Source organism: Tachypleus tridentatus, chromosome 6 (assembly GCF_004210375.1).
Source record: "Tachypleus tridentatus isolate NWPU-2018 chromosome 6, ASM421037v1, whole genome shotgun sequence".
NCBI classification, from domain to species: Eukaryota; Metazoa; Arthropoda; class Merostomata; order Xiphosura; family Limulidae; genus Tachypleus; species Tachypleus tridentatus.
In genome coordinates, this window is record NC_134830.1 from 26,360,303 (window position 1) to 26,377,632 (window position 17,330).

At 33.0% G+C, this 17,330-nt stretch overlaps 1 protein-coding gene across 3 annotated transcripts in view; it reads left to right on the forward strand.

Moving 5' to 3' along the window:
- Positions 1 to 17,330, forward strand: part of LOC143252117 (GTPase-activating Rap/Ran-GAP domain-like protein 3) — a 534,261-nt gene that overhangs the window by 380,258 nt on the left and 136,673 nt on the right. For all 3 annotated transcript variants that reach the window (XM_076503788.1, XM_076503786.1, XM_076503787.1), the window contains one exon: positions 3,295 to 3,364. In XM_076503788.1, coding sequence (XP_076359903.1) covers positions 3,295 to 3,364 — 70 coding nt within the window. The remainder of the gene's footprint in view (positions 1 to 3,294; positions 3,365 to 17,330) is intronic.

Below are 17,330 nucleotides of genomic sequence, written 5' to 3' on the forward strand. Positions count from 1 at the left end.
TTCGAGATATACTCTACATGTTTTTAGTTTTCGAGACCTAAAATGTCTAGATACGTGAACAAAAGTGAACAAGTGAAAATTATTTCATAACTCATAATAACATTTACCAATCACAAATCTGGAAGAGAAAATGTTTGCGGTTTTTAACAGGTGGAACATTTTTTTATGAAATTTTGTACTCGTACTTTCTTCACTACTTATGACTATAGCACGAAATATCGAGAATACTAACGTTAAATATTCTATTATCTGCAATTCAGTTATTTGTAAAAAAAGTGTATTCGTCAGTAGTACTAGAAAATCAATAGTATTTTATATGGCTTTATATATGTAAAAAACGAAACCCCTGAAAACAGTACGTTGTGACTTCATTACATTCATCGTTTTTAAGCACTCACGACGGAATTTCTGTCAAAATATATTGACCTAATACAATTAGAATATATTTTCTACCTAACAGCATTACTGCGCATGTCAAAAAGGCAGTATTATTGGAAATTATAACAAGCGGGTTAACTATAAATCCCATACCGAATTCACTTTGAATACATTATTAATACAATTGGTTTATCTTTACAACAAAAAAAGTTTCTCTTTGTTTGTTTTTCTGAATTAAGCACAAAGCTACTCCATGGCATATCTGTGCTTTGCCCACCACGGGTTTTAGCGTTGTAAGTCCGCAGACATACCGCCGAGCCAATGGGGGGCGTTTCCCTTTGTTATTGTATTAATACTGATTTTGTCAACAGGTATACGCATAGTATGTGCATTTTTTATTGGAATGTTGGTATTTAACCGAAAAACACAAGTTTCAAATTTCTTACTTTTATTTAACAACGTCAAGAATCAGTTTTTAGACCATGAAAATGTATCTAGACGCACATGTAATATGAGTAAAGTGGGTTGTGTGAAAACGGCGAATATTTCCATTTAACAATACAAGGTAAGTTTATGTAACACAGTGATTTCTCTGATATGAATCAAAACTGTATTGACAATTTTTGGTCTTCCGTGATGACGAGAAAACCCACTTCTAGAGAAAATTATATGTGTAGAAACGGCTGGTATGGGTAGAGAAAGCTCTATGTGAACCTGTCGATGACCGAAGAAGGTCGAAAGGTTGTTCGCTCCTCTACATAGAGCTTTCTCTACCCATATCAGTCGTTTTTACATATATATTTTTTGGTTTTGTTTCTTAAACCAATCAACCAAAATATGATTTAGTTAACGTGATGATAGGAAGAACAAGTTAATTGGCCACATGTGCTAAATGTGATGGTTAATAACAATTCACGTGTGGTTTTTAGCGAACTTCTTTATGTAGGGTAAACCGAACCTTAAATATTTGTTATTGTTGTTGTTGTATATAGAAATTTCGCGTAAGGTATATACAAGTACTGCCTGCTTATTGGCGTCCATAAGTTGTAACTGAAAGACTAGAAGAAAAGACCAAATAGTCAGCATTATCCACCGCTAACTCTTAAGTTACCGGATACTGGACTTTGACTATCACTTTTTGTATCGCTCATCCACGGCCATAAAGAGTGGAAAACACTTTTATGTCATTGAAAGGCGAACTTTAAGCACATGCAAAATGTTTTAAATATTTCGTTACAAGTCTCGCTAGTAGTACAACCCTCATTACAAAGTCATAACAGTTATGCATTTTTGTGTAGTCCTGCATTTGTGAATAATTACGGACAGATTGTTCATGTTCAAAGATAATTACCACAATGAACTTTATGGTAAAAGTATGAAGGCACTTTCGCTGGGTAAGTCACCATGAGATACCATCAGTATTTGATTTTAAACATTGTCATCTTTACCCTCTTCTTGATGTGAACTAGTTGAACAAATGACAAGAAAAATGCCTTTTTCTTTCTGGACTTTAATGAGTTCAGTTACTTTTGCCTTCTTCATTTTTGTGTGAAGTATGTATTAAAGGGCAAACACGTACTAGTAACAATAATAAACAGACATAGTTTAGTGTCTCTGAAGATGAAACCACCCAATCAAATGAAAGCCCAAATTCTATTTGTTTCTACGATGTTCAAAAGTAAATTGTCTTGACGACTAAGTACTATTCTAATATACTTACTCGCCTTATTACCTTTTATTAAAGATGAATTGCATGTTTGCAAAAATGTTTTTTTTCTTCATTTGTTAAAAATTTATTACTTTAACATGAAGGAAAAGAGTGACTTTTTTCAAACAAGGAACAATATTGAATAAAAGTAGAAGCCCGACATGGCCAGGTAGGTTAAGGCGTTCGACTCGTAATTCTAGGGTCGCGGATTCGAATCCCCGTCACACCAACATGCTAGCCCTTTCAGCCATGGGGGCGTTATAATGTAACGGCCATTTCCACTATTCGTTGGTAAACGTGTAGCTCAAGAGTTAGCGGTGAATGGTGATGACTAGGTGCCTTCCCTCTAGTTTTACAGTGCTAAATTAAGGACGGCTAGCGCAAAATTCAAAACAACCAAACCAAATTTTTTTTAATATTCACGTTTACTTATAAAACCTAGTTTTTACTATCAGAATTGTCTCAGTGGATTGGATAACAAAAATTATATTTTCATAGCCTTTACCAAAAGAAACAGATTTCATATAAAAAAATCCGGATATGGAAGCAAATATCTAATACTATGGATAAGTAGACTTCTTACTTTATTGAGACATACTAGCAAATATGTAATACTATGGATAGGTAGACTTCTGACCTTATTGAGACATACTAGCAAATATGTACTACTATGGATAGGTAGACTTTTGACTTTATTGAGACATACGAGAAAATGTGTAATACCATGGATAGGTAGACTTCTGAATTTATTGAGACATACTAGAAAATGTGTAATACCATGGATAGGTAGACTTCTGACTTTATTGGACACACTACCAAATCTGTAATACTATGGATAGGTAGAATTCTGACTTTATTGAGACATACTAGTAAATATGTAACATTATGGACAGGTAGACTTCTGACTTTATTGAGACATACGAAATATATGGATATTTAGCTTAACGTATCAATATCATAAGCTTCTATCCTCTAATAAATATCTTATATTTTCCTAATAATCTGGCGTATTTTGAGCTAAGCATATTTTGGATTGAAACTTAATTAATAATACCATAAATTAAAAACCTCTCTTCTTTGTCTTACGAGCATTCAATTCATTGTAAGGATTAATAAAAGTTTATCCAGTAACAGATGCTTTTAAGATTGAAATGTTTTATGTTTTTTTTTACTTTAATTAATGAATTTGTTTAATTTTTTTTGTACAGTTCATCCTCAACAGACCTTGGGGCTCGTAGAGGAGTCTTTAGCCGCCGCCATTATGGATCTGTGGAGATGGTAAGTTTTATCTTTCTTGTGATATTAGTACTCCATAGTATTACATAATGACTTATATTTAACAAACACGAATAGCACGATTGGAGAAATGCTTATCCATACATGAGAGGAGGCTCAACGATAAGTCTGAAGGATTGTAACACGGGAAATCTGATTGCCAGTTATTTGTGTACCTTAGTCTTAACAACAAAGAAACATTCCCTATGTGAAGCGTTTAGTTATATAGATTTGGCTACATCAGTTTCCGTTAAATTATACGTAAAGTGACAAAATAAATCAAAATCTTTATTTTTCTTTGTTTTTTTTTAATCTCGCGTAAAGCTACACATAGAATATCTGCGCTAGCTGTCCCTAATTTAGCAATGTAAGACTAGAAGGAAGGTAGCTAGTCATCACCACCCACCACCAACTCTTGGGCTACTCTTTTACCAACGAATAGTGGATTGACCGCCACATTATAACGTCCCCATTGCTGAAAGTGCGAGCATGTTTGGTGTGACCGGGATTCGAACCCGCGACCCTCAGATTACGAGTCGAACGCCTTAACCTACCTGGCCATGTCGGGCCTCTATTTTTATTCAATATTGTTCCTTGTTTCAGAGAGATTGAAAACCTTAAAATAAAACGCAAAACATACTTGATCTAAGGTTAGTTACATTTACAGTTAGTGTAGTGTCACTTACCCATGATACAATTAAGAATAAAGTTTTATACCAGTGGTTACTGTGTTAAAATTCCATAATGAATTAAAAACATCTGCTACAAAATAATATCTAATTGTTCCATTTGATATCACTGTTGTCCTCGTTTTTTTTTGAAAACTATTCAAATTTGACGCTTTCAAACTAATGTGTTTGTTTTTTTCGAAATTAAACACAAAACTACACAGGGGACTATTTGGACTCTGCCCACCATCATTATAGAAAAAAGCTGTGCTAATAGTTAATTACCTATATTTAGACCAAAGTGATAGCTTTTAAATATGCAGGAAGATACAATTTGCCATCTGGGAAAGATAATGATAATTGTAGGATAAATTATTTTAATGGATAATGGAATCTAATGGGATATAAAAGTTTAAGACTGTAATTATGATCTGTGAAGCCTAATCTTCAGCTAGTATTTCATTCATAAGGTAGATACAAATTGTTATTAAAGGGTTTATATTATCAGTAGCATCTTTCCACGCACTGTTTACCTTCGCTTACATTCTAAACGTTGAAACCAAATGCGTAATTTAAATGACATGAAATTGTCAATGATTACTGTTATTTACATATACTGAGATTTTGAGTCAATAGATTTAAATAACTTCTTGACCAGTACTCATATGTAACCCTTGTATTAATTTATATAAACGAGAAAACAATAACTCTTTGTTCACAGTTTAAATTTTACCTTGTACCTTATACGACTCAGATACTAGGTCAGCAACCAAGCTGAGAAAAGGCATTGCCAACCCTAATTTGAATAGTCCCTCAGAATCTAATGGGTGTCTTTATACTACAAGTTGCTTAATATTAAAAGTAAAATCCATGCAGAAACTTCCAAAGGTAATGGTTTTGACATATCTTTTCGAGAAAACTTCGAGGCTAGTTTTCGCTTGTTAATTGGCATAATTTAAGTGAAAGTCTCAAGTCTCTCTAGTAGCAAGTACTGAGTTCTGCCCGATAAGAGTAAATTCAATACATATATATGTCAATAAAGCTGCGTTCTCAACATCATTAATTAAGCAACTACCAACCTTATATGCTTCTGCTATCACCTTTATACGCTTAGATTTCAACTTAGATATGAACGATTTCACCTCTGATTCGGTAGGGAAGGTCGAAGCATCACGATAGTCAGCAGTGGGATAAACAAACAGAAACATTTTGAAAATAGCTACAGGTATAATTTTGTACCCGACTTGCTGCACAATACGTACCAAGGTGGTTCTAAATGGTTCCTGAATATATCTGTGTGTCATGTGAAGACTTCCATGCTTCTTGTACTTAGTTGTTAAGACCTTGATGTGCTTACGGATTTCAGTCACCACTTCAAATCACTTTTCACAACCCCAACACTAAAAGAGTACGGGAAATGCCTACCTTTCAGCCAATAAAAATGTCCATTTCAGTTCAATGCTTGTTTGTTTGAAAATAAGCACAAATCTATACAATGGGCTATCTGTACTCTGCCCATCACGGATATCGAAACCCAGTTTGTAACGTTGTAAGTCCGCAGACAAACCGCTGTACCGCTGGGTTGTTTTTGGTTTTTTTTCAAACCAAATTAAGAAAAATCGGATTGGTTAGCTTTGTTTCAACAAAAAACATACCCCACTGGCTCGTGAGGGGCATGTTGAATTTGCAGCAAATACGGAACGTATATATGTAAAAACGGCTCGTTTGAGTTGAGAAAATATTTCACGTAGAGGAGCGAACAACGTTTCGACTTTCTTCGGTCATCGTCAGGTTCACAAAGAAAGAAAGGGATTGTGTAACTCAGTGTCAGAATGTAGAGGGCGGTGTTAGATGTTTGAATATATAATTGTATATTATTTATTTTATAATTTTTAATATAGGTTAAAAAGTGTTCCTTTGTATTGGTTTATTATGGGTTTAAGTTGTTGTATAAGTAAGGTTTCTTTAATTTTGCGTTTGTTTATGTTTGTTTCTTTATTTAATATTTGAGTGTTTTCTATGGTTATGTTGTGTTTATTAGACTTTCAGTGATCGAAAACCTGTGAAGGTGACTTTTTATGTTCTTTGAAGCTGATTTCCATTTTTCTACTTGTTTCTCCAACACAGATGTCGTGGCAGTTATCACATTGTATTTTATAAATAATGTTGGTGTGGTGTTTGTCAGTGTAGTTTTTACATAGTATAGACCTCAGTTTTGTGCCTGGTTTTTGATTAAATTTGGTATTAACTGGAGTGTCATATTTTGTTACTAGTTTTTGCCAAATGTTAGTTATTTGTCTGCTGATGTCGGGAATATATGGTATGCAGCAATATATGGTTTCGTGATTTTTTGAGATATATTTACTTTTGTTAGTTGATTTTGCTTTTTGTCCAGATGTGTGCGTATAATGTTTTCTACGGTTTGTGGAAGAAACTTATTGATGTTGATGAAGTATTGTTTTATTTTGTCTAATTCGTCGTTAATTTTATCTGGTGAGCATAGTTTTATGGCAGTGTTTATTTGATTTCTTAGTGCGTTGAGTTTTTGTTTTGTTTCATGTGCTGAGTCCCAAGGAATGTATAGTCCAGTATGGTTGATTTTTCGGTGGATTTCTGTTTTAAATTGTGTATCTGTTTTTGTAATTTTTAGGTTAAGAAATGATATTTGATGGCTTTCTTCCTGTTCACATGTGAAGTTAATGTTGGGATGTATAGAGTTAATGTGATTGAAAAAATTAAGTGTGTGTTCTGTAGATCTGAATCCCGCAACCGTATCGTCTACATATCTGTACTAGTATAGTGGTGGATGTAATGCTGTGTTAATTGCTTGTGTTTCAACTTGTGTCATAACAATATTGGCTAGAACTGGTGATACTGGGTTGCTCATGCTTAGGTCATTTGTTTATATATAGTTGTGGTTGTTAAACATGAAGTTTGTCTTCATCGTGGTGGATTCTATGAGGGCTGCTAACTGGTTACTGGGAATGTCTATAGATGGGTTAGGGTCTCGGATATAGAGTTCTAAGGCTATCTTGCAGGCTTCAGCGGTTGGAACTTCTGTAAAGAGGGATATAACATCGAAACTGGCCATTAAGGCTTTATGATTAAGTTGATTTAGATTAGACTTGAAATTAAAAGAGTCTTTCGAACACTGCAAGTCTAATAAACACAACACAACCATAGAAAACACTCAAATATTAAATAAAAAAAACATAAACAAACGCAAAATTAAAGAAGCCTTACTTATACAACAACTTAAACCCAAAATAAACCAATACAAAGGAACACCTTTATACCTATATTAAAAATAATAAAATAAATAATATAAAATTATATATTCAAACATCTAACACCGCCCTCTACATTCTGACACTGAGTTACACAATCCCTTTCAAACATGTGGTCAGCTTCCGGTCAGTTACCTCTTTCTTTCTTTGTGAACCTGACGATGACCGAAGAAGGTCGAAACGTTGTTCGCTCCTCTACGTAAAATATTTTCTCTACCCAAACGAGCCGTTTTTGCATATATATTTCTCTACAAGTGGGTTTTCTCGACATCACTGAAATACGGAACGTGTTCAACGACATGCTAAAAATCGACTTTAGACCTTTTAATCCGCAAAATGGTATGCTACCTACTTAATCATGTCTGCCTGCTTTATTAAGGCAAAAAGCGAAAACGCATAGTATCAAAAAAATGTGTTTTACACCATCAGTGTTTCTTCTGGTGTTCTCAATTATGTTCTAAAAGTGTGTTCTTTATCCAGTGTTTCAATGGATTCAACAAAGTTCAAATTTAAAATAGTACAATCACTGTGGGTTAACTAACAAAACATAACAAGATGTACTGGGTGATACCCAATCTCTGTTTAATTTTATGTAATCTATACATGCATACGAACAGTATTAAACTAAACATACCATCACCTATCTGAGGTAACCACTGCATAAAAAAACATTTTAAAAATTCCCTGAGATGAAGAACGATTATTCTACACAATAGTGTTACAACGAAACAATTTAAAATAGAATTCGTTATAACAATGTGGCTTCAGAACACAACAATAAGTTTAAATAAACACAACTGAAAGTTACACGTCATTTGTATTGTTAGCAAACACAAAAACGTGTGTCATTATATCACTACCGCAACTGATTGCGTTATAGCTTACATTAATCTATGTTTGGAGAACATAATTTTTAATGTTCTAAAAATAACAATAAGTTTTTCAATTTTTTTATCAAATTATAGATTTTTTTTTCTTGTCTTATATTCTTTTAATGTGTATGACGGATAGCCTTAAGTCAATCCAAAAAGCTTTCAATTTATAACACAACTTTTTAATATATAATTATTAATAATATATTAATATATAATGTGTCCTTTCTTCCCGTGTCATTCCTTTATAGTGTAACATTAACTTAATCGAAAATACTTTCACATACGCACACTTTTTAAAGACAACATCAGCTACTGACTTCATAGAAAACCTCACGTATAACTTTATGATTGGATTATTTGTTCATTGGCCCAAACGTTTTTCTTCAGTAAAGCATAACAGTGTTATCTTCTGTTGTATACGTGTACAAGTGTACAGTATGTTTAAAAATAACTTAACACATTAAAATCAACTGGAACATAAAACACTTTATCAATAGACTTTTATGTTATTAGCTATGAAAAAAAACACGTTATAATAACTTTAAAAAAACATATATAGTAGTCCATGTGTGAAGCTTCATTAAGACATAAACATACACATTACAGTATATTTCTATATTCTTCCTTCATTTTTGCTATATTTATAGAGTAAATATATAGGTCACCTTGCACAGTTACAAACTGATAATATCATATTGTTAAAGTTGGTCTAATAACTTGTTAATTGGCCTGGCATTGCCAAGTGCGTAAGGCGTGCGACTCGTAATCCGAGGGTCGCGGGTTCGCGCCCGCGTCGCGCTAAACATGCTCGCCCTCCCAGCCGTGCGGGTGTAAAATGTGACGGTCAATCCCACTATTCGTTGGTAAAAGAGTAGCCCAAGAGTTGGCGGTGGGTGGTGATGACTAGCTGCCTTCCCTCTAGTCTTACACTGCTAAATTAGGGACGGCTAGCACAGATAGCCCTCGAGTAGCTTTGTGCGAAATTCCCAAACAAACAAACAAACAAAACTTGTTAATTATTGATGAAACTTTGTTGAATGGATGGCAACTGCCTCTTGTGGAGACACAAGTGTAGAGGACGACGTTTTAAAAGTCTTCCTCTTTTCGTCTTCAGTTGCCGTTCATTCTACAAAGTTTCATCATGAATACTCAGCCTAAACAATTCCATCGAAAATAACTTGTTAATTAATTGAGTAATAACGTTATTATGCTCACTATATTGAAATAAATTGTTGGATGTATATATATATATATATATTCATCTTTCAAGAAATAAAATAAGTTGTTCATTTGAAAATAATCCATTAATTATAAGAAATTAAATAGTTTAGTTGATTGGATAACAGTGTGCTTACAGTTGTTCAAACCAGTGTGAAAAGTGTAAAAACCCGACACATCAAAAGTTCAAGGATACCAGTTCATGGTCTGAAATACATTAGTTTCAAATAAGTTTCATTTCAGAATTAAAACTATCTTCTATTTATAAACCTTTCATAACAAGAAGTCCAGTAAAGAAAGTCATAACTGTATATTACGTGGTCTTATTACTGACCACTACTAATCATTAACTTCTTTTGTGTAGCGTACTGATTCCTATACATTGTAGCATTCACTTCCTAATACTTATATTGAATGAAAAATGTTTAGTAGTTCTCAACTGCTAACCACATATAATGTTCAGTATGTACTGGATACGGATGCATGGTCTAGTAGTTAATGTTAATGGGTATTACATACCTTGTATAAAGTATAGCTTTCTAAACCTTCATTCTTTGTTACGTCCACGTATATTTATATTCTTTAGTGATTTCTACATTTGATGTAGACAATTATGGATCAATAAGTTTCATTTATTTACATTGTGAGAAAAAAATTACACCTGAATGAAATCAAAACTAATCATCTCTTTTAAAAAGCTTAGAAAACATATTTTCCCAACGTAACTGATACGTGAAGTTATCCCCCAGCTGTATAAGCTACCATTACTCATACGTGAAATTATAACCTAGCTGTGAACTCTATCAAAACTCATACGTGAAATTATAACCTAGCTGTGAACTCTACCGTAGCTACTCAGACGCGAAGTTATCACATGGCTATAAACTCTACCAAAACAACTCATACGTGAAGTTGTCACATGGCTATAAACTCTACCAAAACAAATCATACGTGAAGTTATCACACGGCTATAAACTCTACCAAAACAAATCATACGTGAAGTTATCACACGGGTATAAACTATTCCAAAACAACTCATACGTGAAGTTATCACACGGCTATAAACTCTACCAAAACAAATCATACGTGAAGTTATCACACGGCTATAAACTCTACCAAAACGAATCATACGTGAAGTTATCACACAGCTATGAACTATTCCAAAACAAATCATACGTGAAGTTATTACACAGCTATAAACTATTCCAAAACAAATCATACGTGAAGTTATTACACGGCTATAAACACTACCAAAACAAATCATACGTGAAGTTATTACACGGCTATAAACTCTACCAAAACAAATCATACGTGAAGTTATTACACGGCTATAAACTCTACCAAAACAAATCATACGTGAAGTTATTACACGGCTATAAACTAGCAGAATGTTATTAATCACTGACTTTTTATTGTTTGATTTTTTGTTGCTGTTCTTCATCGTTCGCTTTTCTGTTGTTAAAATTAAATTACAAGCAAAATATTCAATACATTTAAATACTTTGTCAGAATGGCACTGCAAAAATAAGATATTATGGCCTTTTACACTGTTCACTTATGTCTAAAAACTTTATATTTTTAAGATACTCTAGACATAAGTTTTTGTAATCTTAATTTCATTTAAAAAGATTAAAATGCTTAAGCTTTGGAGATTAATTGTTTATATATACAAAGATTAGTACATTTACACTGTTTTGGAAATCATTTTGAGAGATAAGAGAAATTGATAACCAAATCTTCATATAAACACAAACGTTTAACAGTAAATGTTTAGACATTCTGTAGCTACTGGTATTTCCGAACTCTCTTTTATTAAAACTTTAGTGTTTAGAAACTGACGTAAGAAAAGAATCAATATGAAAGTTCAATTATTAGATTTATATATTTCTTTTAACTAACTTATATATTACCAACAAAGAACCATAATGTTCTTGAATATGTCTTTAACATGTAATAAAATGAAATTATAAAAAGCCCTTTAGAGGATTGTCTCTGGATTTTACGCTTCAAGTATTATCCATTAACAATGTCCTTCTACCTTCATTTTCTGTAAGCTTTGCTACAAATAAAATTATATAACTGTATAAATAAAAATTATAATTTACTGAAACTAATATTAGTTTTCTCGAGAAACAAAGCAAAATATTCATTTCAGTATTAAGTGTTTTTAAATAAAAATAGTCAGTTTACAGATTTCCATCGCTACAATTCAGGTTCGGTTTCTCCATATATATATATTTGTATTAAAGTAACACCAAATAAAAATAATAAATATAAATATCGAATAAAATATTTCTCCTTTGCTCAGATCCTCTTCAAATTTAATAGTAAATATTCCAAGAAATTTCTTTTGTGTAATTTATTTTGCTCTTTCAATAATTAAAACAGGCTGACGTTTTTTAGTAAAGTGTAATAGGTTTTGTAAACTGCATTAAAAATATATTTCCAGCCATCAAAACTCCATTTTACTTATCGTATATTCACTGTGTTGATTACAGGTCCGGTATGGCTAGGTTGGTTAAGGCGTTTGACTCGTAATCTGAGGATCGCTGGTTCAAATTCCGGTCGCACCAAAACATGCTCGCCACTTTTAACCGTGGGGGTATTATAATGTGACGGTCAATCCCGCTATTCGTTGGTAAAAGAGTAGCCCAAGAGTTGGCGGTGGGTGGTGATGATTAGCTACCTTTCCTCTAGTCTTACACTGCTAAATTAGGGACGGCTTACGCAGATAGCCCTCGAGTAGCTACGCGCGAAATTCAAAAACAAACTGTTAGTTCTTTAAAATAAAATATGTTTGTGCCAACAACTTATAAATCAGTCATTCAAATGATACCTGCATTTCATTGTTCTTAAAATATTTCTTCTTTTCCTAAAATTGTACTTCGTAAAAAAAAAAAACATTAAAAATGTGAAAATTATTTTTTACGACTTACGTGAAATAACAAAATTTGAAAGAAATAGATCAAGTGAAGTTAAGCTACAGGTAAGTAAGAAATGTAGATGACATTTTGTTAGTTTTAGATGTTGTGGCAAGACTGCAGATGTGAAAAGTTTAACCAAGTATTACAAGAAAATCAAACTTGCCTCTTGAGGGGTTTTATTTCTCTAGTTTCTCTGACTAATGTCTTACATCTCGTTTGTCAAGACTTCGTTTTCACTAGCAATGACGTATTGGTAAATTTTCTTTTTGGTTTACAGTATCTGAGAAGTATCTAGATTAGGAACTCTCTACTTTGAATTGATGGCAGTAAAGAGTGATTTCTACCATTGGCCTCATAGGCTCGTTACTGGCACCACCTTCTAACGAAGACGTATTAGATATCTCTGGTTTTCACTTTTACGATGTGATTGAGCTGTAAGCTTCCTGTGCTCTGTTACCAACGAGCAAATAAATTAGGATTTTTTTTTTCTCTTTCAGAAGTAAATAAGAACTTTTCGAACATTTATCGTTTTTACATCTTGTTTTTCATCCTTCGCCCAAGAACGGTCACTAAGTAACACTAAGAGAAAACACACTTTCATGTTTTTGACAATAAAAATCACTTGTAGGTATATAGATCATTTTCTTTCGTTTTTGCCAGTGAGATAAAATTCTGTCTCATAGGCGTAACAAAAGTGTTAACAAGAGTGTTGTTACTTTACCCTTTAAAAATAATAACCAAGCAAAATTCGTTACATAGATAAAATAAATTACTTTTTATGTAAATTATTATTACAATTTTTCTGGTATAAGTCGTAAATCTTATTACAATTGCGAATGAAAACACAGTCAAGAATTTTATAATCTAACAACCTTCAATATACGACAAGAACCACTCTGACAGACATATTTTCTGGTCCATGTTGAGATAAGCTTTGTTTTTTTTTATTATATCCATTTTATTAATACCAATTACTTTTTATTCATCAAACCTTTTAGATTACTAAAAACATTAGACCAGCTTGTTAATATCATAACAGATAATGAGGCAAAAACAAGACATTTACAACTGAAAAAATGACTACAATATCGAATAACTTCTTTTTTTCCCTGCTAATATGGAATATTATTCGAATATTATACGTAGTTAAAAAGATTTTGTTTGTTTGTTTTTGAACTTTGCGCAAAACTACATGAGAATTATCTGTGCTAGCCGTCCCTAATTTAGCAGTGTAAGGCTAAAGGGAAGGCAGTTAGTCATCACCACCCACCGCCAACTCTTGGGCTGCTCTTTTACCAACGAATAGTGGGATTGACTGTAACATTATACCGCCCCCACGGCTGAAAGGGCGAGCATGTTTGGTGCGACGGGGATTCGAACCCGTGACCCTCAGATTACGAGTCAAACACCTTAACCCATCCGGCTATGTCGGGCCTAAAGTTTTCGTAAAACTAATGATCAAAACTTGAATCCACATAAACGTGGATTATACTAGTTTTTAAATAAGAAAACATTTGTTATATATAATATATTGGTTTAAAAGAGTATCAAATACCATTTGTTCGCTTCCTCCAAATAGAAAACAAATTCAAACAAATAGCAAATAAAAGATGAGCCTCTATTTTCGTATCATGATGGGTACGTTGAAGAATGTCCGAATAAATAAAACAACAGTACACCGAAAAACTGAGCACTGACTTTCTGCCACGTGAAATAACATTTTCAGTATCAAGTTACTGTTATTTTGTCTATGTATAAATCGGGAATTATTATGGTATAAGATGAAGGAATTATGTATGTTATTCATCACATCAAATCTGTGTGTAGGCTTTGAAACCTTTCGTAAAGTAGTGATTGAATGCATTCACCCATTAATATATGCTGTATATGTTTCCACTGATGAGCAGTTTTGTGCTGGTGCATGTGATTTTACTAATGAACTGTTTTATGTTGCTGCATCTGATTATAATAATGATTGGTTTCATGCTGTTACACCTGATTATAATAATGATTAGTTTCATGCTGTTACACCTGATTATAATAATGATTAGTTTCATGCTGCTACTCCTGATTATAATAATGATTGGTTGCATGCTGTTACACCTGATTATAATAATGATTAGTTTCATGCTGTTACACCTGATTATAATAATGATTAGTTTCATGCTGCTACTCCTGATTATAATAATGATTGGTTGCATGCTGTTACACCTAATTATAAAAACGTTTGGTTTTATGTTGCTGCACCTGATTATAATAATGATTTGTTTTATGCCGCTACAACTGATTATAATAATGATTGGTTTCATGCTGTTACACCTGATTATAAGAACGATTGCTTTTACGTTGCTGCACCTGATTATAATAATGATTGGTTTCATGCTGTTACACCTGATTATAATAATGATTAGTTTCATGCTGTTACACCTGATTATAATAATGATTGGTTGCATGCTGTTACACCTGATTATAATAATGATTAGTTTCATGCTGTTACACCTGATTATAATAATGATTGGTTTTATGTTGCTGCACCTGATTATAATAATGATTGGTTTCATGCTCTTACATCTGATTATAAGAACGATTGCTTTTACGTTGCTGCACCTGATTATAATAATGACTGGTTTCGTGCTGTTACACCTGATTATAATAATGATTGGTTTCATGTTGCTGCACCTGATTATAATAATGATTGGTTTCATGCTGCTAAACCTGATTATAATAATGATTGGTTTCATACTGTTACACCTGATTATAATAATTATTGTTTTCATGATGCTGCACTTGATTATAATAATGATTGGTCTCATGCTGCTAAACCTGATTATAATAATGATTGGTTTCATGTTGCTGCACCTGATTATAATAATGATTGGTTTCATGTTGCTGCACCTGATTATAATAATGATTGGTTTCATGCTGCTAAATCTGATTATAATAACGATTGGTTTCATGCTGTTACACCTGATTATAATAATGATTGTTTTCATGGTGCTGCACTTGATTATAATAATGATTGGTCTTATGATGATACACCTAAATACAATAACGATTGGTCTTATGATGCTGAACCTAAACACGATAATGAACAGTTTTACGACGCTCCATCTAATTCCGCTGAAGAACGATTTGGTGTTGCCCCATCTTATTACAATAATCAGTAATTTTATAATGTTGCCCATGACCCAAATGAGCAGCGTTTTTATGATGCGGTAATGATTTTCCTTATGTCAAATGTTAAAGAAAAGTCTGTCTGTCTGTTTTCTTATAGCAAAGTCACATGGAGCTATCTGCTGAGTCCACCGAGGGGAATCGAACCCCTGATTTTAGCGTTGAAATTACGTAGACTTACCGTTGTACGAGCGTGGGGCATTAGAGAAAAGAATAGATATTTTATTTTTCTATACTGTTGTTATGTATTACATCCATTTACAAAATGTCTAAAGTTTAAATGAAATAGAACCAACAACCATGTTGCTTGGTCTGTTACTGGACCTCGATGAGTCAACAGCAAGTTACAACGCCAAAATCCATGGCTTGGTCCCTCGCGCTGTGAATAGAGCACAGATCACTACTGTGAAATGTTGCCGTAATATAAAACAAAACCTGATACTGTGACCTTAAAAGGTTTAATTTCTCATAATTTGCCAAACTTTTACCTGCTATATTCCAATTTTTTATACCTTGTTTTTCATAGTCACATCTAACAGAAATAAAAGGAAATTTTTTATGTGTTTCGAATTTAAACATTGAAAAGACCAAAGCTAGTTTGTTTTATCGGAGCCACACAATTATAAGAGAAAGATGTAGCACAATGAAAACATTTTTATCATAAGAACAGTTTTATTCACAATTACTTCCTTTAGCTTTATTAGCAGATCCTTATATTCCTGTAATAACTTGTTGCATTAGATCTATATTTAAATACTGAATAGTTTTTCTTAATGATTTCGGTGTCATAAGGTTATCAAACTACATATTAGAGCTTAAACATCACGTGAACTTCCATTCTGAAATACAGCCTGTTTCCTGTATATATATATATATATATATTTGTGACTTTTGCAGTTTCATATACTATTCCTTAGGGTTTTATAACTGTATAAGATATGGCGACAAAGTGGAATTATGTCTTAAGTGGCTACTAGCTCAGACAAAATCTCTTTATAGAGTCAAAGAAATAAAAAAGTTATATTTGATAAATTGATTTCTCCTTCGTCTTCAAGCGCAGGTAGTTAAGGATTCTGCTACCCTATTCCCTTAGGAGCTATCTTACTGTCTACATGAGGAATTTTTATCCGTGTGGTTACTGATAAGTCTTCATCGTACTCGGTATTACTTTTATCTATTTTTGGGGTGGGTGGTTGGGGGGAGAATGTGGTTGAAATACGTACTACTGTCGTATGGGTAGGTGGCAAAGATAAAATATAGTATCATAATCGTTTATCTGTACTAATAACTTAAGCAGTGTCTAGTGGTAAAGTACAATAGTTTTTTTGTTTGTTAGAGAAAGTATGTTCTCAGTTCCATGTGTTGCTTGGTACAGATTTAGACCTATTGTTACGTTATAGGCACAGGTCTGATTAATTTAATTATTTTGAATTAAGCATAAAACTACATAACTGGCTGACTATCTGTGCTCAACTCTGCCTACCACGGGTATCAAGACCTTGTTTCTGACGGTGTGAGTCTGCAGACATACTGCTGTGTCACTGGGGGCTATAGGCATAGGAAATTAATGTTTAGTGAATATATACAACAACATTTAGTTTTTCAAAATAATAACAAACATCAGTTGCTCAAATTATGTTAGGCCTGAAAGGAAATTTCTCTTGTCTCATTTATTTTCAAAGTCATAAAATGTTAGTCTCGTTTACTTCGTTCTCGTTCTAGTTACAAATAAATTTCGTATTCCATCTACAAATTGTAATCCGTCATGAAAATCTAAATGAGAAACATGTTTTTGTAGCGCTAATCACACCTCATGGAGCATC